The following is a 24,076-nucleotide window of genomic DNA, read 5'->3' as shown; positions in this document are numbered from 1 at the left end:
AGATCAAAAACAACTGCTGGCCAGGTGCAGGTAGCTCATACCTGTAATCCTAGCTATTTAGGAGGCTGAGATCTGAGGATCATGGTTGGAAGCCAGCCTGGGCAAGAAAGTCTATGAGACTATCTCCAGTGAACTACTCAGAGAAAGCCATAGTGGCACTGTGACTCAATTTGGTAGAGCACTAGCCTTGAGCAAAAAAAGCTCAGGGACAGTGCTTAAACTATGAGTTCAAGCACCAGGACCAACACACACACACACACACACACACACACACACACACACACACCCCAAAAAGCAGTTGTCATGGAAATGAAGTGATCTCACGGCCATTTACCAATAATGCTAGAACTTGAGTGTCTTCATTTAAATTTACTTTTTCTCTCTTCTTTGGCTTTCATAGAAACTACCCTAACTAAATTCATTAATGTCATGTGCTTTCTTGTGTTTTTTACAAGAAAAGTCTTGCCTATTTAATGTTTATTTTTAAAAATTTATCATGATGTAGCCGGGCGCTGGTGGCTCACGCCTGTAATCCTAGCTACTCAGGAGGCTGAGATCAGAGGATCACGGTTCAAAGCCAGCCCGGGCAGGAGAGACTGTGAGACTCCTATCTCCAATAAACCACCAGAAAACCGGAAGTGGCGCTGTAGCTCAAGTGGTAGAGCGCTCTCCTTGAGCTGAAGAGCTGAGGGACAGCGCCCAGGCCCAGAGTTCAAGCCCCACGACCGACAAAAAAAAAAAAAAAAAATTTATCATGATGTGATTTTAGTGAAGGTTTAATACTAACAGTTCTTTAATAACTTTAAATTGCTGTATGTTTACTACTTTGTGGGGCTTGAACTCTGGGCCTGCGCACTGTCCCTCAGCTCTTCAGCTCAAGGCTAGCGCTCTACCACTTGAGCCACAGCACCACTTCCGGCTTTTTCTGTTTATGTGGTGCTGAGGAATCAAACCCATGCATGTGAGGCAAGCAATCTACCATTGAGACACCTTCCCAGCCCTGCTGTATGTTTACTTATCAGTATATACAACACAAATATTTTTGCAGATGAAGTTGTTCTGCTATATTTCTTAATCTTAAGGCCTTTAATTAAATAGTTGTTAGATTTTGTTTTTGTGTTATTTTTATGAGCTTGTATTATACAATGGAGTTTCATTGTGATATTTCCATACACGCATATAATGTACTTTGACCTTCTATATTATACTTTCTTATCCTCCCCACCTTTGTCTATGTCTGTGTCTATGTCTGTGTCTGTGTCTGTCTCTGTGTCTGTGTCTGTGTGTTGGTCCTAGGGTTTGTACTTAGGGTCTGGGTGCTGTCCTTGAACTTTTATGGTCAAAGCTGGTGCTCTACCACTTGAACCACAGCTCCACATCTAGCATTTGGTGTTTAATTGGAGTTAAGAATCTCAGGGACTTTTTCCCCTGCCCAGGCTGCTTTGAATCTTGATCCTTTGATCTCAGTCTTCTGAGTAGCTATGATTATGATTATAGGCACCAGTCACTGGAGCACAGCTCCTCCCCAACTTTCTTTTTTTGTTGTTGGGGTCTGGGCCTGGGCGCTGTTCCTCAGCTCTTCAGCTAAGGCTAGCGCTCTACCACGTGAGCCACAGCACCACTTCTGGCTTTTTCTGCTTATGTGATGCTGAGGAATCGAACCCAGGGCCTCATGTATGCAAGGCAAGCACTACCACTGAGCCACTTTCCCAGCTCCCTCTTTTTAAAAAGCCCCCAACTTTTTAAAAAGAAATTTAAATGAATTTCATTATTTTGCTGTTGGTCATTGATAAGGTTGGGGCCCCTTAGAAATCTCATCTCTCTCTTATTCTACATTATTAATAGTCAACTCTGGAATGATTTTCTTTATGTTCTTCCTCATGGTCATCTATGAGTAGCTAATAAAAACTAAAATATATTTGAAGCAAAATTTATTAGTACATGTAAAATAACTTATAATTTAACTATTTTGAGCAAACACACTGAGATTTCTTTATGAAACAATCTTTTTAAATCTATTTTTTATATAGATTCAGTTTTCTACTTATCTCTCTACTCAGAAGTGAAAAGAATGTGGGGCTGCATTGTAGCTCAGCAGTACAACTCTTGCCTTTCATGTTTAAGACCCTGAATTTACTTCCATCTCCTTAAAGAAATTTCATAGAAAAATTATTTAGGAATCTTTCAGGAAAAAAAAATCCTTGGTTGGTATATTTTCTACTGCCATTTGTCTTTTTAGTTTTCAGTTAATTATTAGAATTGTTTAATCTTGCTCTTCACGTGTTAGTATTATGGCCATGTACTTTAACTTTTAAAGAAAATTTGTTATAATAATATGTCAACCACAGACAGATTACAAAATTCCAAGTATTCAAGAAATAAACAATATTTAACAAAGTTGTTACTATGCTAATGTCCCCAAAAATAACCCGTTAAGATTATTTCCAACAAACTTGATTGTTCCTTCCAAAATTTTAATAAACTTAATTTGTTTGTGGGTAAAAACATACCACTGTACAATCAGATAGTAAGAAATTCCATTGTCTTTGCGGTGTTGTTCTTGTGTTGTCTTCATTGTTTACAATATCTGTGACTCCCAAGGGAAACTGAAATTTTTATATTTCCATTGTACATGTAGATTGGAGAAGGCTCCCAAGAGAGATGTTGCCAAGGAAACACTGTAAAAAAGGTACATTGATTAACGTGATAGTGATCCAGGTAGGAAGAGGTTGTTGCTGAAATTCTATTAATTATAGAACTGTCCATCTAAAGTTAGGCTCCGTGTTCTGAATACTTTTTCTGAAAATAGACCTAGCATTTTGATTGTTTTGCTCTTCAGCAAAAAAAAAAAAGTTTTTGTTGCTGTTATTAATTTGGAGGGGTTGTTTCTTTATTTGACCTTTTTTAACTGGAAATACGAAATGCTATGAAACTTACAATGATTTTCGTATTTTCAATTTTTGCATACTTGAAAAATTTTTAAGATTATATTGGTTATTTTCTGGGTTATTAAGAAATACATTGTAAAATCGGGGAACTGGTAAAATAGAATTTTATGTTGTGTATAAAAATACCAATGTGTATGTTTACATTTTTTTTCTTTTGCTAGTACCAAATTTCAAGACCTAATAAGTCTATGACTATGAGTGATTATCGTATGTTCATTGGAAATTGATGAGGTGTGATACTTTAGTTTATTCTTTGGGAAGAATAATAATTCACTCTGAAAATTATACTTCTGTTATGACAATCATTGTGCTGGACAGAATATGAAAAGGCACAGAAATATAATCACACTTACTGTTATAGAATAAAATATGTTAGCTTGTGGTTTTATTTCAGTGGGCCAGAAATCCAAAAAGGCAAAAGATCCAGGCAAAGGGGCTTCAGTCACTAATGCTGCAGATGTGTTGAAAAAAATAGAGGTAACGTTTTCTTATTACCATACAAATGAATTGGAGAATGTAAAATTTTCACACCTCTTTTTGATGACTTTCTTCAACCTTCTCATACTTTCTAAGCATATGGTTTGGCAGAAGAGAGCCTAGCACAAGATTTGAACTTTGGTAGTTGGAGGTGTGGAGCATCATTCCTATTCTTGGCCACTGACTTGGCACCTTGACTTATCCCACAGGGCTCTACCATATCCCCATTTTCCTCTCATAATCAAGTATTCAGGGTGGAACAAAGCTTGAAAACCATATATATTTAAAATGTGGTTCTTAGAAAGAAATTCTCACTTTTCTTCATGTTGGTGGTCACATACTTCTAAATGCTTTTTTGTTGTTGATCTATGTCTTATGAATAGAAAATTTTGTCGTGTATGGGAATCATTCCTATAAAAATAACTTATTTAAAAATTCACTGTTGGGGCTGGGAAGGTGGCTTAGTGATAGAGTGCTTGCCTCACATGCATGAGGCCCTGGGTTCAATTCCTCAGCACCACATAAGCAGAAAAAGCCAGAAGTGGCACTGTGCCTCAAGTGGTAGAGTGCTAGCCTTGAGCTGAAGAGCTGAGGGACAGTGCTCAGGCCCAGAGTTCAGGCCCCATGGCCGACAAAAAAAAAAGAAAAGAAAAGAAATTCAACATAAAGTTCAGTTGGATGTCCTGCTGTCCCTTTTCTAGTCATTTATTTCTGTGTTTTAGACAGCCTTTACTAATCTTTTATATGTCTTTTCAAGAATATTGTATGTATAACAGATACAGAATTTTCCCTTTTAAATTACAAAAGGTGGTATCACACTTTATTGCATTTTCATTTTATCCTTTCATAAACGATCTTGGACTTGGTTTCTCCATCAAGTTGCCTCATTCTCTTTCAGGTTGTCCAGTATGAATAAGAGCATTATTTATTAAATTAATGCTTCACTGATGTACATTTTTCTTTTACTATTTCACTATTAAAGTATGTCATTTCACATGACAAGGGTGGACTTGGTGAGTCAGTAGTTTTGTACAATGTATGAAGCAATGGGCTACTGCCACATTTTCCCATGTGAGTCACACCAGTGTCCCTTCCACTGTCAGTGCATTAATGACCATGATGATGATAGTAGCTACACTGACTGAGAAGTTTATGCCAAGCTCATTGATGGGATCTTTCCATACAATGCATCCTTAAGAGTTTGGAACAACACATAAAGGTGGGTGCTCTGATCCATAAAATTTTGATGAGGAAATCAAAGGTTTAAATAGTTATACTGGACGAAAATGGCAGATATTTGGTGGTAGAAACTACTAGGTTTACTATTTAATTTTTGGAACATTTCTTGGGGGTTCATAAAGGCAGTATTTCAAAACTACCAGGTTTAACTGGTGGAATGATCAATAGTACTGAAGGCCTACACTTAATGCTTCCTAAAATGTTTGTAGCATGCTGCAAAGAAAACTAATCTGCACCACAGGGTGGGGCTTCTCCTCAAAATGGATGGTGTTCTTTTATTGCACACACTTAACACCTTTCCCAGGACTCATATCATTAAAACTACAAATTTTCAATCTAGAAATCCCAGTGAGTTTGGAAATTCCATAGAGCAAATTTTCCATATGACTGTGAGTGTTCATCAGCAAAAGAAGTTTCAGCTTTTACTAGAACAAAATATGGATGGATGGAGAGAAGTCACAACATGTAGTCAAATTTTATTAATAATTAGATAGCAGGGCGCTAGCATATTAACTTTTTTTTTTTTTTTTGTCAGTTGTGGGGCCTGAACTCTGGGCCTGGGCACTATCCCTCAGCTCTTCAGCTTGAGGCTAGTGCTCTACCACTTGAACCACAGAGCCACTTACGGCTTTTTCTGCTTATGTGATGCTGAGGAATCAAACTCAGGGCCTCATGCATGCAAGGCAAGCGCTCTACCACTAAACCATCTTCCCAACCCCTAACTTCCTATTTTTTTCATGACATACAAGGGAACCTCTACATGGTGCCTGTGTAGTATTTGAGATAAAAAAAAAAATTCCTACCTAGAAATGAACTGTTTGCAAAGTTTTTCATGTTGTATTTTTTTTTTAATCTATAGGATACTCAGTTTAGACAGTAAACTCTCTTGAAGAGAACATGGAGAGTAGTACTAGGTAGAATAGCCCAAACTTCGTATCTTAATGCAGAAGGAATGAAATCTTGAAACAAAGTGAGTTCAGGGATTATAAAGAAAGTTACATCATAAATGTTTTTATCAGTCTTTTCAAGTATTTCTAGGTTTGATTTGGATCTGTGTGGTAGAAATGAAAATAAGTCCTTTAGTGACTTTTGAAGTATGAGTAGTAGAAAAATAGGGACTTCTTTCTTACTTTCTGTGGTCACATTGATAAATTCTGTATTTAAAAAATATTTTTACTATAGGCATGCACACCTATATAGGCATACCTATAATCCTAGCTACTCTGGTGGCTAAGACCCAGATGCTTGCAGTTCAAGGTGAGCCTAGGCAAAAAGTTTTTTAGAGCAAATAAAAAGCAATAAAATGTAAAATATAAAAATAAATAAAAGCAGTAAAAATCTGGGTGCACACCTGTCATAACTAACAGCATCATTGTCTAGGATGGCCCATGCATAATTACGACCCTCTTTGAAAAATAACTAAAAGCAAAAAGGGTTGAGGTGTAGCTCAAAACACACTCTAAAACTTGAGTGTGTGCCCATCAAGTACAAGGCACTGAATTGAAACTCTACTAAGACTCCCCCCCCACTCTCTCTCTCTCATACACACACAGATCGATGTCTAGATATTTATAAAATTTATATATTTGACAAAACCTATTTGAATAATTTTGTTGCTATTTATGGAATAATTAAAATAGCATGACTTTTTTTCAGATGCAGAGTGTACTTTGCACAAAGTTAAATAAACGGAGTACTATGATTCCATTTTAAGTGTACAAACAGGTTTCAGGCCTTTTTATTTACGATTTTATTAAAACAGAAAAAAAACAGCCAGGTGCTAGTCACTCATACTGGTAAAATATTAGCTATCCCAGCATCTGAGAGCTGGAGTACTGCAGCTCAAAGCCAGCCCAAGCAGAAAATTCCTGGAGATTTTTTCCTTAGTCTTTTTTTCTTAACCTCTCCAGCATAACCAGCCAAAAGTAAGACTGGAAGCATGGCTTGTGGAAGGAAGGAAAGAAAGAAAAATAAGTTTTTATACTTAGGAGGCAAAGACTTCTAGGACTGGAAAGTAAAGCAGTAAGGGATGGCAGATCATCTGCCACTCGATAGTTTTATCCCAGAGTTATTTGATAGTAGTTTTCAACAATCTCACTTACAAACTAAACCGTAGATATTTTAAGACATTATATTCTTTTTTTTAATGCTACAAGGAAAACCAAACAACAGTCTGAAGTTTCCTCTCTATCATGCCAAATATTTTAGGTCCTAGGCTATGAGTCATAAAAATAAGGCATTAGGTATTAGAGCCAATATCTCCAGTGTTACCTGAGACCTAATGTTTAAGCAGCAGAATTGGACATCCTAGTGTACTGACAGGACAGGGAGCCCTCTCCCTTTCTTTAACTAGTTGTAGTGTCTGGAGGTGGAGGGGAGGGGAGATTAGAAGAAGGTGATCTGTAACAGTGTACTTACTCTTCAAGTGGGACAGGGAAGCTAAGGCTAGAAGTTTCCACATCAATTAATGAAACTCGTTTGTACCAGGAATTGGAGAAGAGAGGTGATGGTGAGAAATCAGATGAGGAAAATGAAGAGAAAGAAGGAAGCAAAGAGAAAAGTAAAGAAGGTGATGATGACGACGATGATGCTGCAGATCAGGAGGAGTATGATGAAGAAGAGCAAGAGGAGGTAAAGTTGCTAACTTTAGGAATTACCTAATAAGGAATCAAATATGGTTTATAACTAAAATCAGCAAACAAAAACCATTCCTGAGGTCGTAGCATGTCTATAATCCTAGCATTTGGAAGATGGCTGCAGATTTTGAGTTTAGGATAGCATCAACTCCATAGTGAGACAACATTGAAATAATATAGGAGACAAAGTAACTTGAAAGAAATCTTTGTGAGAGTCCAGGAATGATGGAAATTGATCAGATTAATGCAATTAAGCTTTATTAACATAAAATTGCATGTCAATAGTTGACAGAGGGCTAATTCATAGGTCTGGAATAAAATCTCTGCAGTGACAACGCGTTTCAAATTCCAAAGTATGTTGGAATTTCTGTAAGACTACACTGGTAATCGATCCTCAGGTGTCTGATGGGCTGGATTCCATGTTTTGGGTGTATTTCTAAGCTGTAGTCACTGCAGGTATTTTTGAGCAAGGTAACTTAGGTTGGTCTCTTTGGGACTTTTAAGCACTTCCCAAGAGTTTCCTGTCCATTCTGATCATCTTTACCTTCATTCTATGTCAGTTTTTTACCAGACTGAACCATTTCTTCACTTCAAATCACTCCTCCTGTGACTCTTTCTTATATATTGTTTTGTATTCTTTTGTTGAAATTGATGTGGATTTAAAGAGGGGTTTGGGGGCTGGGAAGGTGGCTTAGCGGTAGAGTGCTTGCCTTGCATGCCTGAGGCCTTGGGTTCGATTCCTCAGCACCACATAAGCAGAAAAAGTCGGAAGTGGCTCTGTGGCTTAAGTGGTAGAGCACTAGCCTTGAGCAGAGCTGAGGGACAGCGCCCAGGCTGAGTTCAGGCCCCACCATGGGAAAAAAAAAAAAAAGAGAGGGTTGTGGATCCATTTTTATCTGTTTCTAAATGACTTGCCAGCTAATAATTTGTTCAATGATTTACTTTCCTTTTTAAGATTCTTCCTTTATCAACAATTAAGACTCCCATTGATTACACTGATGGGCTGATGCTGCTAGGTTCTAGGTATTCTAGGATAAACTTGTTTTAGGAATATTCTATTGACAGAATATTCAACTCTACTTGAGTCTGGACATATCTTTGTTGAAATTAAGATTTTCTATCACAAAAGCACTATAAACTGGGAATTCTAGTAGGTGAGGAACTCGAGCAAAGTAACGTTCAAGACAGTGGGTTTAAATCAGTGGGTTTATATATAAACTACACTTGATTTAAAAATAAAAATCCTCTCTAGCCTATTAGAGAAATGAGGTATGTTTTGAGTTTGAGGAGGAGCGAGGAATAGAAATGGAGTTCCATTAAAGTAAAGCCTTTCTAGATTTAGTCTTTAGATTTAGTAATTAGTTGAAATTTTGTGATAATTTCCCATTGAATTGAGGATTTGATAAGCATTCTCGAGAGTAAAATTTGGCTTTTCTACATTATGGGGCAATCTACAATGTGTTTTCTAGTAGTAATTTTTCTCATTATTTACTAAGAAATGTATCTTATCACTTAGGAAAATGACTACATTAACTCCTACTTTGATAATGGAGATGATTTTGGTGCAGACAGTGATGACAACATGGATGAAGCAACCTATTAGTCAAGAAACATCTCAAAAGCCTTTGAAACTTGATTTGTGGTTTATCTCTGATAAGGAATGAGTTATATATCTTATTTGTGTTCCTGTTTTAACTGACAAATATCAAAACATGTAGAATCACTGTTTATGCTCAAGATACCTTATTGTCTGGCATCCTGACATTCCTCCTGAACACCTCTGCCATCTTTATGTATGCTAATGCATTCTTAGTTTTAACATCTCTTTATCTGTGTTCATATTTGAACGAAGCCATTAACTGCTGATCTTTTTGTAAAGTTACTACTCAGAATGGATTTCTACTAATTCAGCACACAGAGCACTTTAAAAACATAGAAACTTGAAAATTATTTTTTACTTTTACATGGTATGTTCTATATTAGTACAGTGAGTCATACTACATAAACCCACCGAGCTCTTCCTACACACCTAGGAAATGAGAGGTTTTGTGATAGCAAACAAATTCATGGAAACATATCAACTTGAGATAAACGATTTCCCAGTTACCATCTCAGTGAGCACAGAGGTTTTCACATGGGGTGCATTTTAGACACACTTGACTTTGGGAAGAACTTTGGGTCCTACAATAAATATATGTATTAATGGTCTCACTGTAGTAACTTTGACATCTGCAAATCATTGGGCTTATAAAAGGTTAGACTATATCCTATTTAATTCTGTTCTTTATGTGTGTGGACAGGAAAGTACTGGTTGGAAAATAAGATTGTAAAGTATGAACTTCACAGGAGAATGTTTGCATGTGAACTTGGTGAAGAGGCCCATATTATGTTTCACAGGATTCATTGTTGATATAACAATGCAGAATGAGCTCAGGTCATTTCAAAATGAAGACTGATCTTTTTTAAGTTACCAGCTAGTTTCTCTGCTATTTTATATTTTGGGGGGCAAAATGTCAGACACCTTAGCCTCCAAAGACTTTAAAATGCCAAAGATTTTCAAGGAACTTCATATAGTCAAGGAAGTTTTTGTTATATACTTCAAAAATGATTTGCTAGTATTACCAAAAGAAAGTTAAATTTACTTTTACTACTGGAAGGTTTATCAGCCATTACTTTCTAACCTGAGAAGAGAATTGGAACCCTTCATTATCTTTCTACCTATAATACTAAATTCAACCTTGAAACTGTGCTTGGTTGTTTCTGTGCCTTAGTTTCTCCATTTGTAAACAATTCCCTATAAAAATTGTTTAAATACTAACCAGATTACACACAGACACACACACTCTTAAAAGGTAACAATGTTGAGAAACAAATGTTTTCCTCATAAAGTATGTTTATGGATTTTTCCCATTTTGTATTTGTGGAGACAATTTGTATTGTCTCGTACAGTTTTATAATGCTCAGGAAAAAAATCACTTTGAATGCAATATACTTCCTCAAATAATTCAAGGTGGTTTTAAGATCCCATCTTGTTTAGTGGTGTACTGATCACGCATATGACTTTTTGCTTGAAGGAACTTATACAAAAATTAAGGTTCTACACAGAAATCTGATTAAGTCTTATTAAAGTTGTAATATGTTAGAGACCTCACGAAGAGTTTCCCATAATAATGGCAAAGTTGTCATTTGGAAATATTTAACATAGGTATCTCATTCTCTTTACCTCCTTTGGAACAAGAGCCAAATACCATTTAGTCAAAAGAAATCTTACCTTTTATGATTTTGTTCGTTTGCTTTATTACAGATCTATAGGTAACCTTTGGTTTGTGTTTTATTCCTAACAAGAACTGTATCTGTAAGTAGTTGTACAAAGGGGTTTCATTATGTCAGTTTGTTAAGTACAATAAATCTTGATATTGGTAACCTTTGAATGAAGCAAATACAGTAAAGTTTTTTCTCTAGTTTGCAGTCTTCACTGGACTGGTGTAGTCCTGTAGGGTGTAGGGTAGCCATTTACTCTGGGAGGCCTCAATCATCTGAGTGTGGGAGTGGGGTGTGGATGTCAGTCCTGTGGCTTTTAATCAGAGCCTAGATGCTGTCCCTGAGCTTTTGTGTTCAAGGCTAGTGCTCTACCACTTTGAGACAAAGCTCAATTTCTAGCTTTCTGATGGTTAGTTAGAGGTTAAGAGTCTGCCTGGGCTGGCTTTAAACCACAATCAGATCTTAGCCTTCCAAGAAGCTAGGAGCCACAGGCACCCAGCTCTACCATTTCTTCTTAAGCAAGCACATTTCTTTTCCCCCTTGAAAGATATTACAATTTTAAAACCTACTCATTGTGAGGATTTCCAGATTACTACATTATCTTGGTTTGAGGGCTTAAGATCTGAAACTGTGAAGTTACTCAATAGGGAGGCAAACATCACTTTGCAGAAATAGCTTCCTACTATCGTTTAAAAGGATTCTTTGAAATGTCTTTGTAACAACCAAAACTGAATGTTATATTATTATTCTGTATTTGTTTACACATTAAATTCTTACAAAATAAATGTCTATTTACTATTGATACTTTTATGCTGAACATGATTGTTTTTTGCTCCAGGTTAGCACTCTACCTCTTGAGTAATATGTCTGCTTCCAGCTTCTTCTGGTTAATCAGACTTTTCTCAGCCTTCTGAGTAGCTAGGATTATAGGCATGAGTCACCTGTGCCTGCCTTTTAATTTTCATTTGGTAGAAAAACTAGTTAAAGTAACTATTTATAAGCAAGGATACCTGTACAAATATTTTCTTAAATCACTATCACGGACAAAAGAAAACTGAGTATATGATTAGGAAAACCAATTAAGAGTAACAAACTAAGGTAACAGATAATAGAGAATAGATAATAAACCTGATAATTGGTTTCTTGGATTAAAGTTATCAGAAAATACTAAAACATTTGGAGGTTTCTTGTTGATATTTCCCTTCAAGTGGACAATGTCAATGGCTTTGTTTTCGTAAGGTTATTTGTTTCTGTGGTAAAAATTTACTTAAAAAGGCTGTAAACACAACCTTAAGATCAACATGCTTTTAAATATGGAAAAAGATAAGCTACATGGAATAATTAATATGATTTCCTGTTAAATAAAAGTTCTTAAGTAATTTTCTTACTTCTTTCTGCTTGTATGTAAATTGTAAAATAATAATATTCTTGAAGAACTTTTTGTTACAATAAAATGCACAGATAGAGTATTTCATATGACAGATCCAGAGCTTTAATAAGTAACTTGGAAAACATACTTCATTAAGTCTTTCCTGTGGAAGAGGCTCCAAAGACCATCTAAAATCCTATAATGGACTGAATTTTGTCTCAATGTAACAAGTAGGAAATTGAATTTGTAAACCTTGGTAATTGGATGTATTTTACCCAGTATCTCTGTATTTAGAACAGTCTGAAAGTATAGCAGAAGAGGTTTGCCTTATTCAATCAAATTCACCAGGCTGCATTCCAGATTAAATAATAAAATAGAAACCTTTATTACGTTTTGCATATCTTTTAAAATATGAAAAACAAAGGGGGCAAAAAGTTTTAAAACTATTTTTTACAGTTGTATATGCTACCATAATGTTCTCTTACATTTTACGATATAAAATACATTATAGAAATGGTTTATAGCTTTTGCATACATAAAATTATTTAAATAAGGCATTCATTTATTTCTGTGATCTATCAGTGCAATATGCACATACTTAGAAGAAAAATACTGATTTCCTGAGCAAAATTGCTGTAATTCAAAGTGAGAATGACTCCCATAATGCACCAGTTAAATATAGACTTTAAAAATTACACCTTTACCCTGTAACACTTTTATCTATACTGGATCTTTGCTTCATGATATTACTATATCCTTCATATTTCCAACTAGGTCATCTTAAAAGTAATCTTTTTAAAAGAACCACTAAATAGTGGTTCATTTAAAGAAGTTTTTATGACATTAAAAAATCAGGTAGAGCCCCCCCAAAAGAATGACTTTAAAAATCAAGTCATCTGGAGATTATTTCCAGATGACATTACAGCCTTCTTTCTAATTCTTATGGCCAGCAGGACGTATTTCTTTTTCCTAGAAGAGAGCAAAAATTTTAATGGCCATTCAATAATTCAAAACAACCTTAGTCACATCTACTCAGACTTAAAATTAACAACAACAAAAAAAGAACTTGGTCCCAAAATACCAATTTCTTCTTCACTTGCAACTTTAAATGTTTACATGAACCAAATGTAGTGATTAAGTTTTATAAATTACATTTAGGAAAAAAATACACATGTATAAACTAATGTATAGCTTCCAAGTCAATTCAAATGAGGATTTCAACACAATTAAAGTGTGCTTAAAAATTACTTGGGTTATACAATATAATTTGCATTTGTTACAAATTTAATGTGTATTCAGAAATATGTTTTGAAAACTAAAATTCTAAATCAGCTAAATGCTTAATTTCCTTTTTAAAAAAGATTCAACTACAGTTCTGCCTATAGAATATTTTGGATTATATTCAACTGATCAAAATATTTAATTAAAAGAGAAAAACTGTTTCATAAAGTATAAATGCTACATTTCCTTCAAAAAGGACACTCTGTAAGACAGATGAACACCCTCTGATTTTAAAAAGAAGTAACCACACAGTTGTGACAAAGTAAAATGAGCCAAAAGGAATCACACTCTAATCAATTTGTTGTAAAGGAAGTTCTTCAAATGACAGCTAGCCTGATCCACCCCAAAATAATCTTGTCTTTGTACCTTAAGACTTAATTTTTCAACAGGCTTAATAAATAGAACGTAAACTGGCAAAGTTAACATTGAGCATAAAGATAACCCTCCACATTCGAAGATACCCAAGGCACATTAAAACAAATTATTTTAACTAAAAGCTTTACTGAAAGGATTGACTCATTAAAATTCCTTACTAAACACTTTTTTGGTAATTTTCTGAAATTTTCTGATACATACCAGATATTAAAAGTAATTTCTTTCTCCTGTTCCTTTCCCGGGCTTTCCTCTTGAAAGTATATAAAACCCTAATTACCATAAATATTTATGCACATAACTGTATAAAAATTGGCAGTTGAGATATAAAAGGACTGATCAAAAGGGAGAAACATTAAATGTTAGGATATAATGCCCAGAAAATGAGATGGCATTATATATCTTAAGGTATACTTTATTATACAAAAACAGGCAATCCAGACTCATCAAATCTCATTTTGAATCACTTTAGCTATATTTTAAAAACACACATTAAAAAAAGAGGGAACCGGTATACAAATTCTTATTTAACCAGACTGTGGCTGATCCACAGAACTACGAAGCATTCATTCTATCTTTACACCTCTCGTGTCTATTCGTCAGTTTTATACTATTAGGGGAAAAAATGTTAATATTTCCTGCCAGACACCAGAGGCAGAAACCCCATTAACTTGTGCTTTCAAGAGAAAGTAGAGATAAATTTACACAGCTTTATGTAATGACCGCCTATGAATCTGGTTGGACCATCTATACTCTTATTTTTCATTTTAAAGTGGTTATAAACTTACATAAACTAATATAAGGCATTAAATATAATTAAGGCATTATCACAGTATGTAAGAATGCTAATCTGTGTATGTATGTCACTTTTCACCAAGGAACTAACAAAGTACTTTGAAATACCAGAGACAAGTATCATTTTAAAACAGAAACAGATGAGGTTAAAAAGTCTGTCTTAAAGCATTTTTTAAGAGACAAAAAATTTTTAGATCTTACCTATTCCAGTGTTCTTATCTCCAAATGGCAACTGCCAACCACAGCACAGTATTTTGGGGCCTTCAAAATATTTAATCAATGTCCTAGTTTCTTGTTACATAAATTACACATTATGTTTCCATTTGTTTCTATTTATGATTTCATAGTACATATGCTACAGAAGTATGTTTTTAAAATTTCAAATATGAGTTTTTACTTGCTATCAAATAATTTTAGAATCATAGTTTTGGCAACTAAATTTTTTGGTGGGTCACAGTAGATAATTTTCTTTAGCTGCAGACATCAGAGACTATCATTATATTTCACAAATTTAACACAAACTTAATCCAAAATAATGACTTAAAAGATAAAATTTAAACATAAGTAGTCTTGAGTAATGAAACTGATACAATATTCCAAGAATTTCCTAAACACATTTAAATTCATATTTTAAGTTCTTATTAACAGATGGACTGCCTGCTCACTAAAAGCAATTTCAACTGTAGCGATTTGATAACACAGTCCTTTTAAATGGCTCAAAAGTTTTAGGAAGGTAAGAAAAGCACCTCAATCTCCCCAAATTCTGCATCTTAAGTGGTTACTGGGTATAACTAATTCAACACATTCCAGATGTATGTGATCATTAACACAGTGATTGTGAGCTAAGTGCTATGTTTTGTGTTGAGCAACAGGCAACTGAGAATCTTGGCTATACAGTTTATGGTCGTCTTGTTGGTCAATATGTACTCTTTTGGTTGGAACAATTACATTTTCCATTTCCCTATCCTGTGATGGAGGTGTGACTGCAGAATGCAAATGTGAAGAAGAGTCCACCGTTGAATGATGACTAACATCTACTTTAGCTAAAATTTCATAGTACAGCAAGTAAAATACTGGTGTTATAATACCAACTATCAACATTATCACTACAGCTGTCCACCAACCTATTCCCCAATCCGCTCCATAGTAGGGATCCTTGCGTTGTGTGGTTTTGTTATCGCGTTCAAAACGGACTTGTTGTGCTGTCAAAGCAGATACTACCTCATTAAGGTTCTCTTTCTTGGTGTCTGTACACTTCACTATTTGTTCTATGTCTCGGTCTACTTCTTTTAAAAAGCTGCCAGCTGAGTCACTGGAAGAGAGAGAATCAGCTGGCAAAATTTCCTGTGGTTCAGGAGCATATTGAACATAAGGACGGGAAGCCGGTCTTCCTTTTGGAGTATACAATGTTTCAGTCAATGAACTAAACTTCTTAACTGGAATTTTGATAGACCTAAGGGCAAAGAAATCTTGATCACTGATGAGATTGTTTACTCTCTTTATATCTGCTACCTGTAAAAAAAGGAAAAACAGCAATCAACTGAATTGTAAGGCAAACAGGAGGCAACAACTGTCATTCATCTACTTAACTTTTTAAGAAGAGACTGGGGACAGGGAGAAACTGAACTGGGTAGGGGATATCAAACAAGCTTAATTCTTGGCAATGTTAAGTTACCATATTCAGAGATTTTAATTTTCCTTGTAGATAAGAATTTTAAAATACTTTTGCCCTACCAATCTCAGGAAATCAACTACTTAAAAACTACTGAAGTATATTCTAGTATATTTTTCTGTTTATCTATGTTCACCATGCATAAATACCATAGTTCTGATGTGAAGAATTACAGATATTTATATTTATTCCAATTTGGCAATTGGAGAATAGACAAATGTTCACTTACCCAATGAAAAGTATGTATTATGTCAAAACTAAGATGCCATCAACTCTAAGATGAACTATTATTTTACCTATGTCTAAAGGGAAAATATGATACCAAGATCAATGAAAATGTCATCATTGTATTTTCAAAGATGTTAAAAGGTGTGTGAAAACATATATCTTGGAATAAAATATACCAACTTTCCTCTTCTCACTCATCTTCAAAACTGCTTTTTTCCTAAACCCCTCTGTGTAAAAGCTTTATCCAACTACCTCCAAGACCAGCCATCTGCTTTCCCTATATGTATTTTACAATCCTCCACTGATTATTTTGTGATGAGGAAGAGATTAGCAATTGGTATACTGTACTATCTCACTGCCTTTAAGTTATTGGCCCCATCTGTCATTCCAATTAATGCTTTAATCAAGCTATGCTTGAATCATGTATCACCCAAATGACAGCTGAGAGGTAAAGTGAGTCTAGAATGGAATTTAAGATTTCTAGTTTGGTCAAATCCCTGAATGAGATGCTGCTAACTACATTACAGAACACTAGAGACTAAGAAAGGATACAATTACATTGGCTTTGAGGTGCTTGAGACATACAAGTAAAAGATGTTCAGTAAACAGTAAAATAGATACATCTGAAACTCAGAATGCTCTCACAATTGGATGGATTCTCTAGAAAAAAGGATGGGAGAAAAAAGTGCATGGAAAGATCCCTAAGAAATGCTAAAATCTGAGAGTTATGTTGAGTAAGAGAAATACACAGAGGAGAGTAAAAAAAGAAGTGGACAGGAAGGCAGTATCCTTTGGTGATTAAAAGCATGGATATCTGGGTTTAAAGCATGATTCTTGCAGGGAGGTGGGAGGGAAGTATGTCAGTAATACTACTACTTTATAGGGTTGATGTAAATATTGATGTAAATGTTATGAAGAACATTAGAAGCAGTGACGTATATGTCAGCTGTTACTAAATATTAGTAGAAAAATAAAAAACCTGCAGCATCAGACCATTTTTAGGAAGGAATAGAGGACAGTATACTCAGTGCTGCGAGGATGCAGAGTCACGTTGGAAGACGTACAGAGCAGTAGGGGAAGAAAGCAGAAGAATAAGTGGGTGAGACAGTAAAGAGGGTGCTCTGTCATGTTAGGGACTGCATTGTTTTAAAGTAAATGAAGATTCATTAATAAAACACCAGTAAAATGCTCTTTTACTTGTTATTAAACTCTAGTAACTGCTTAAGACTCTAGCATCTATCTAGGTTCATCTGAATATATGTAATGTTTTGTTATGCAAGCCCACCTTGATTACATTTAGGATTTCAATCCTGAATTATGTATTCCTCTCATTACTGCTTTATAAATGGTCTGTTTTAAATAAATAATTCTTAAGACAATCATGAAAGATAACACTACTTACTGTAATCTTAAAATTAAAAATCCTTTGATAAGCTTAGTATTTCTTTGATAGTGAAGCTCCCATAAGTAGCATTATTTATCTTAATTTTCTAATTCACTGCAATCAACTTTCCCAAATGCCATCTATCCTCTAATGTTAAATTAACCAGCTTTCATCTTTCTTCCTTTTATTGTATTCATCCAGTACTCTGAACTGCGACTAGCAAGCAGTTTAACACTTGAGCTGCACTCAGCCCTTTTGTTTTTGTTTTGTTTTTGAAATGCAATCTACTCTTTTGCATGGACTAGCCTAATACTTGATTGAGATCCTCCAGTACGCACCTCCTGAGTAGCTGGGATTACATGTATGTACCATATGGCTAAACATTCTTCCTTTCAAATAATAAATCACATTAATACATCCTGTGATTTTTTTTCACAACATACACTTTCTATTGCTATCTTCCCCATTCTTACCAGTTATTTTACTCCAAATCTTGATTATCTTTATTTGAATTATTCCAATAATCTCTCTACTCATTACTGAAATACCTAATGAAACACCTATTATTCATTCTCTCTCCTCAAAATCTACACACCACTGTCAAATGCCAAAACACTCTTATTTTGCCTCATTGGAAACACAATCTATATTCAATTCTTGAGTGGCATTTCAAATTTTCCTAAGAGGAATTTTCTGGTTCTTTTTTCCTTTTCTCTCTTTTTTTGTTTTGATCTTTGGGCTTAAAGTTAGGGCCTGGGGCACTATTAGTGGGCTTTTGTGTTCAAGGCTAGCACTCTACCACCGCCACAGCTCCTCTTCTGGCTTTTTTGTTTGGTTGTTTTTTTTTGATGGTTAACTGAAGGTAAGAGACTGATGGATTTTTCTGCTCAGGCTGGCTTTGAACCACTCCTGTTCCTCTGATCTCAGTGTCCTGATTACAGAACTGATGGCCTGAGCCACCAGCACCCAACTTTCCAGGCTCATTTAAGGAAAACTAAAGTCATTCTCCAATAAAGCTACTGCACCACTTTTCTCTCAGATCTACATCAATTTTAATGTTGGCTTTCTAACCTTCTAAGATACATTCAGACACTTACTTCTCTACGAAACACTTACTTACAGGTATATTTGCCGTAAAAAATGAAATCAGATATTTTCTGATTTAATGACAAGAATAGTGTTACCATATATGAACAAGTTAGGGAAGAAAAACAAGTACTAGCCCTTCATCATCAAAAAATGCATTTCAAATATTGAAACATTAAAATATCTTTAGTTCATTAAATTTTCAAATCAAAGTTTGCAATACATTTGTTTTGACAAGTTATACAAACATACACATGCAGACATTTATAAACGTATGTGTTCCTATTGCAGAGTAATATGACAAGCAGTAAACCATTTGTCAGGTATAAAAGCATTTTACATTATAAAAAATTCTGGGGATAAAAATATTAAAAGGTGAATACTGATTTCACTATATATATATATATATATATGTATATATATATATATGTGCATTATAGAGAGTTCAGGTAGAAAATCCTGATGGTATTTAGAATTTATACTTAAAAGAACATTCTAATAGTCTTATTTTTAAAATGTCAATATTGACAATATTCTAGGAAATATCTCCTTTGTAACTATTATAAGTCATTAGAAGAATTTAAGAAGTTCATTTAAAAAATGAACAACAGGTGGTTGTATGTGTAATTTCCGAACATCCTATTTAGACCAGCTCTGGTGGCTCACACAGTAGGAAGAGATAGGGAGGATCACAGTTCAAGTGGCTAGCTCAGGCAAAAAGTTAGCAAGACTTCATCTCATAACACAGGTATGTACAGTTTCTGCTACACAGCAGGCAAAAATATAAAGAATCATGGTCTGAAGATGACCCCGGGCAAAATCTTGAAACCTAACTGGAAAATAAGTAAAGCTGGTGGCTCAAGTGGTACATTCCTATGTAAGTGTGAGGGCTTGATTTCAAACTCCAGAACAAGGTGGTTAAAAATAAAAAGGAGGTAAATATAGAAGATAAGCCCCAGATTTTATTGGATTGTAATATTAGAACAATGTTTAAAAATGAGACTCCTAACTACTTATCATAGCAATGTGTTTACATATTCTGAGGACCAAAGATGAACACATATAAAATAGGTCAAACAGACTTTAGGATCTACTGAAATCAAAACATTCTTTCCACTTTATTTAGCAATCCTGTTTGCCAGAATCTTCCTACAATGATAAGGTAGCACCATCTAAAATATACTCTTGTTGGTCACTGAACAACATAAAACACCAAGAAAACCTTGACTACTCATGAGTATAGAAATGGCTTAATAATATTGTTATATCCATAATATGAACATTATACAGCTATTTGAAGTAATGAGCTATACCTAAAAGGTTATGAAGGATGATAAACTATGGAAGTTCTAAGAGTAATATAAGTAGTATATGCCAATTTTAAAAAGACAAAAGCTACCAAATAAATGTACAGGAATAAATACATTAAAGTGATAAAATAATAGATTTAGAAATAAATCAGTAAAAAGTCATTTAAAAAAGTAAAAACCTAATATCCATCAATGTGACATATATCTATGCAGAGGAAAAAAAGTGAAGAAAAGATTTATTTCAATTTGGGTTTGGTTAATAAATAATTTATTATGCATTACCTTATGTAAAATTAAAACTTACCTTCTGAGATGGTGAATTAATCAAAGTATATTATATGTATGCCTAAATTATCACATGAAACCCCTTTGTAGAAATATACATGGAAAAATAACCACTTACTGTGCAACAGTACTGAAGGGCTATGGCATTTAAAGTGTCTCCTTCCTGTATATCTTTTGTTAACACAATAATGTCATCAAGTCTATCTCTTGATGTACTTCTTCGAACTTTCTCTTTTCCTCTGGATCGAAGCTCATACACTTCAGCATCCTCGTCTAGCATATCACTGTCTATGCAATTTCCAAAAGCATGTACTTGAGCACTTGACTGAACTGCTGGGAGAGAAATACGATTCTGATGTCTTCCTGCCATGTTAAAATCTAGAGGGAAAAAAAAAAAACAACTTTGAAATCTATCTCCTCCATTGATTTACATGTTTCATACATTCTGAAACACTAGGACAAAATCCTTTTTTCAAAAAATAATGATTTATTTAAAAACTTAGGTTCAAGTTTTTTAACTATGTAAGTACAACAAATGTATCTGGCAGTGACATGGAAGAAAAAGACAGTCTGATGGGCCTGACAGTTTAATTACACTGTGGAATTAAATTGCTACACTTTCATAGAACAAAAAATTAAATTCTGACTATAAATGTGTATGAAGTAAATTGGGGAAATCAATGAGTTTTGTCTTGAAATTTTATGACTACAACTTAGAATTCTGATGAAATCAAAGTATGCATATACTTTCTTGAATTCAAAACTTTCTGGCTTGTTCAGTATCTTGTTTTTACATGACTGACATGTCTTTGTATAATTTACTGTCTGGTTCATGTTAACTTCAGAATTTATATTTTCTATACTGGGTTGATCCTAAGTTTGCTCTTAACCATGGATTTTTATTCCCCAGGAAGCTTTACATCTAAGTTAAAATTCCCAGCAAATTCAATTTGTGATTCATGAAGACTGAACACGTTTTTGGTGACTTTTGGTTCTAACTTAGTCCCAAACTCACTTTTAGCTCACCTTCCTCAAATTCATCTATTCTTACCAAAAACAGACACAAGAACTTCAAAAGAAAACTAATTCCACATTCATTTTTGACTTCATATTCATTATCCAATTAAGAAAAGATGGGCTGCTTTCAGTTATTTGGAGAGATGTAAAAGACATGCTGGAGATAAAATGCTTCAAACTTCAACTGCATTTTTGAATAACAACTCATTTGTACAACTACTTAAAGATAACTTTAAAAATTAAAAAAAAAAACCTTCAAACTCCAACATGGCTCAGATAAGAAAAGATAGAAGCTAAGGATCATACTAATATTCCTGAATAAAAACTGCAAAACCCTTTGGTAAAGTATTTAACAGTGAAAGAAGGATGAGGGGTGAAAGATTCATGACTATGGCAGTGAATTCCTCTAAGACAGCAAAAAGTAGTGCCCCTAGGTAAGTGAGCTATGTGGGTGAAGATAATAAAAGTTGCTGAAACATAGAAAACAAGTGTGCACAAGAGCAGAAACCACGGAAGTATTATGTCATTGAAGCCAAAGACACAAATGATGTCTAGAAGGACTCAGTTCTGTTATGAACACTATGGATATAGGCCCTTTTTCATATAGTAGTATAGATAAGTACCAGGTGAAAAAAGGCCTGTATAATAGAATCACATCCATAAAAGCAAGTTTCTGGCCCTGCTCTATGGCAGTTTATATATATACATATTATATATATATATATATATAGTTAATATAACTAATAGTTATATACGAAGTATACAAAGTGTTTTCTGAGGTTCTCCATTATTTATTATAGGAACTAACATTCTAACTTAACCAAATTCAAGAAAGCCACCAACATTCCCCATCTCAAAAGCAGTTTTGAAGTTATGAGTACATTTACTCTACTTTCATATGTTTATCTAAGTGCTTTTATTCTGTGTCTTTAAGCAGTATCTGTTGAACCCTGTGAATTAACCCATAGGCTAATAAGTGCTATACATATGCCCATTTTCTAGGAAGAATATTCATTGTTTCATATTCTTAAAAGACAGCCAGAATAAAAAAAAAAGGTGGAGAACCAATTAATACATAGCAATTCACATGGTCCTCTTTAGACTTTTCCCCTCTGATATTCTCGGAACGTCAAAACTACCGCAGTATCGCAACCTGAAATTCATTGAGAAATACCCAAATAGCACTTACATGTATAGCAACCGTTCTCAATAATATGGCGAAAAGACCTGTCCTGTTTCACTCTATCCAATAGTATACTCTCCTTGGTAAAGAAACGACAGCAGCTGAGTGCCACGAACTGGACTTTCATGCCCCAAACAGTCAAGAATTGGCTGTTCGTAATCCAAGTGAAAATTCAGACTTCGAGCCAGGCAATCACCTGCGAAAACTACTAGAGATCACAGGAGTCCGTAGCATGCCGGTCGTCTGGCTGGATTCCCTCCCCGACTCTGTGAATTTAGAACAGGAAAAGGACCAGCTCCTTTCTAGAAAACTTTTTTTTTTTTTTAACTAGTTGCCAGAAGACCGAACAGATTTTGGGTGTTAAGGAATCCTAGTGGCCAGAAAGTTTAATTACCACTTGGGAGCGTTGTTGAAAGCTTGCTTCAGCTCTGGCTGTAAAAGAAATGGTGTCCCGAGTACCTTCGGACTGTCTTAATGACTGCGGCGGGCTGCTGGCCTTGACCTTCAGCCAGCAAGGCGTGGATGAGGACAGTCTCAGGGCATGGCCAGCTCAGCCCTGGGGACAGTCTCAGGGCTTGGCTAGCTCAGCCCTGGGGACAGTCTCAGAGCAAGGCCAGCTCAGCCCTGGGGACAGTCTCAGGACTTGGCCAGCTCAGCCCTGGGGAGTCTCAGAGCAAGGCCAGCTCAGCCCTGGGGACAGTCTCAGAGCAAGGCCAGCTCAGCCCTGCAAGGCCAGCTCAGCCCTGGGGACAGTCTCAGAGCAAGGCCAGCTCAGCCCTGGGGACAGTCTCAGAGCAAGGCCAGCTCAGCCCTGGGGACAGGACCAGCGGGGCCGGGGCCGGAGGGACCCACTGATTCTGCTTTCAGAAACTCAACTTCCCTCCGGGTCCATCCCACGTACCCAGGCTTCCTTTTCTTTCCCTTTATCAACTCCAGCAAGGAAAAGAGAAACTCCCTGTCCAGATGCGCGTCGGCGATGCTGGGAAGCCAGCCCCGGGCTGCGGGGGCACGGACGGGTGGGAGCGGCGGGAGGCTGGGGGGGGGGTGTGTGCCGTGTCGGGGGCGCGAACACGCGAGACGAGGACCGGCGCCGCCGGGCGCAGCGCAGCGAGGCTGGCGGGAGGGCGGGAGGCGCGCGGCAACCGCGCAGGTGGGAGGAGCCCCTCCCCGGGTCGGGGCTCGCCCGGCGGGGCAGCGACCCCAGGTCCCTCGCGTCGGGACGTGGAATCCCCCCCACCCCCGGCGGCCCGGGGTCCCAGCGCCGACCCCGCGAGGTCGCACCTGCGGTGCAGCCCGGCCCTCTCGCCGGGTCTGCGGCCACCCCCCCCCCACACCTCCCGCCGCCATCTTTACCAGATCCGTTAGCAGGGGGGGCGCGGCAAAGACATGGATACCAGGTTCGAGGCCGCCGCTGCTGTCCGGGACAAATTCATGGCTGAGCCCCAGCGTCCGGCTGTCCTGGTCCACCACGGGGGTGGCCGCGACCGCCAACGTCCCCAGCTTCCGGGGTGTGCGCCGACGCCACGTCCGCAA

At 36.2% G+C, this 24,076-nt stretch overlaps 2 protein-coding genes across 4 annotated transcripts in view; one reads left to right on the top strand and one right to left on the bottom strand.

Annotated features, from left to right (window-relative positions):
- The window catches only part of Polr3g (polymerase (RNA) III (DNA directed) polypeptide G (32kD)), a 25,050-nt gene extending 14,118 nt beyond the window's left edge, over positions 1-10,932 (top strand). The window contains exons 5-8 of the mRNA XM_013015872.1: positions 2,639-2,689; positions 3,343-3,425; positions 7,152-7,295; positions 8,817-10,932. Coding sequence (XP_012871326.1) covers positions 2,639-2,689; positions 3,343-3,425; positions 7,152-7,295; positions 8,817-8,903 — 365 coding nt within the window. The 3' untranslated portion in view covers positions 8,904-10,932. The remainder of the gene's footprint in view (positions 1-2,638; positions 2,690-3,342; positions 3,426-7,151; positions 7,296-8,816) is intronic.
- Lysmd3 (LysM, putative peptidoglycan-binding, domain containing 3) lies at positions 2,401-24,076 on the bottom strand. Of its 3 annotated transcripts, XR_001175053.1 has the most exons (5): positions 23,897-24,076; positions 20,462-20,721; positions 14,580-15,890; positions 12,079-12,230; positions 2,401-2,678 (listed from the first exon to the last, which is right to left on the bottom strand). XR_001175053.1 is itself a non-coding variant. In XM_013015870.1 (3 exons), the coding sequence occupies exons 2-3, from the start codon at positions 20,711-20,713 to the stop codon at positions 15,228-15,230; spliced, it is 915 nt and encodes a 304-aa protein (XP_012871324.1). In that variant the 5' UTR covers positions 20,714-20,721; positions 23,897-24,076; the 3' UTR covers positions 13,771-15,227. The 3 variants fall into 3 exon arrangements, 1 of the variants encoding a protein (XP_012871324.1); XR_001175054.1 differs by lacking the exon at positions 12,079-12,230 and having other exon boundaries at positions 2,602-2,678; XM_013015870.1 differs by lacking the exons at positions 2,401-2,678; positions 12,079-12,230 and having other exon boundaries at positions 13,771-15,890.

This window comes from Dipodomys ordii, unplaced genomic scaffold (genome assembly GCF_000151885.1).
Source record: "Dipodomys ordii isolate 6190 unplaced genomic scaffold, Dord_2.0 Scaffold28, whole genome shotgun sequence".
NCBI classification, from domain to species: domain Eukaryota; kingdom Metazoa; phylum Chordata; class Mammalia; order Rodentia; family Heteromyidae; genus Dipodomys; species Dipodomys ordii.
This window is presented reverse-complemented; position numbering and strand designations above follow the sequence as displayed.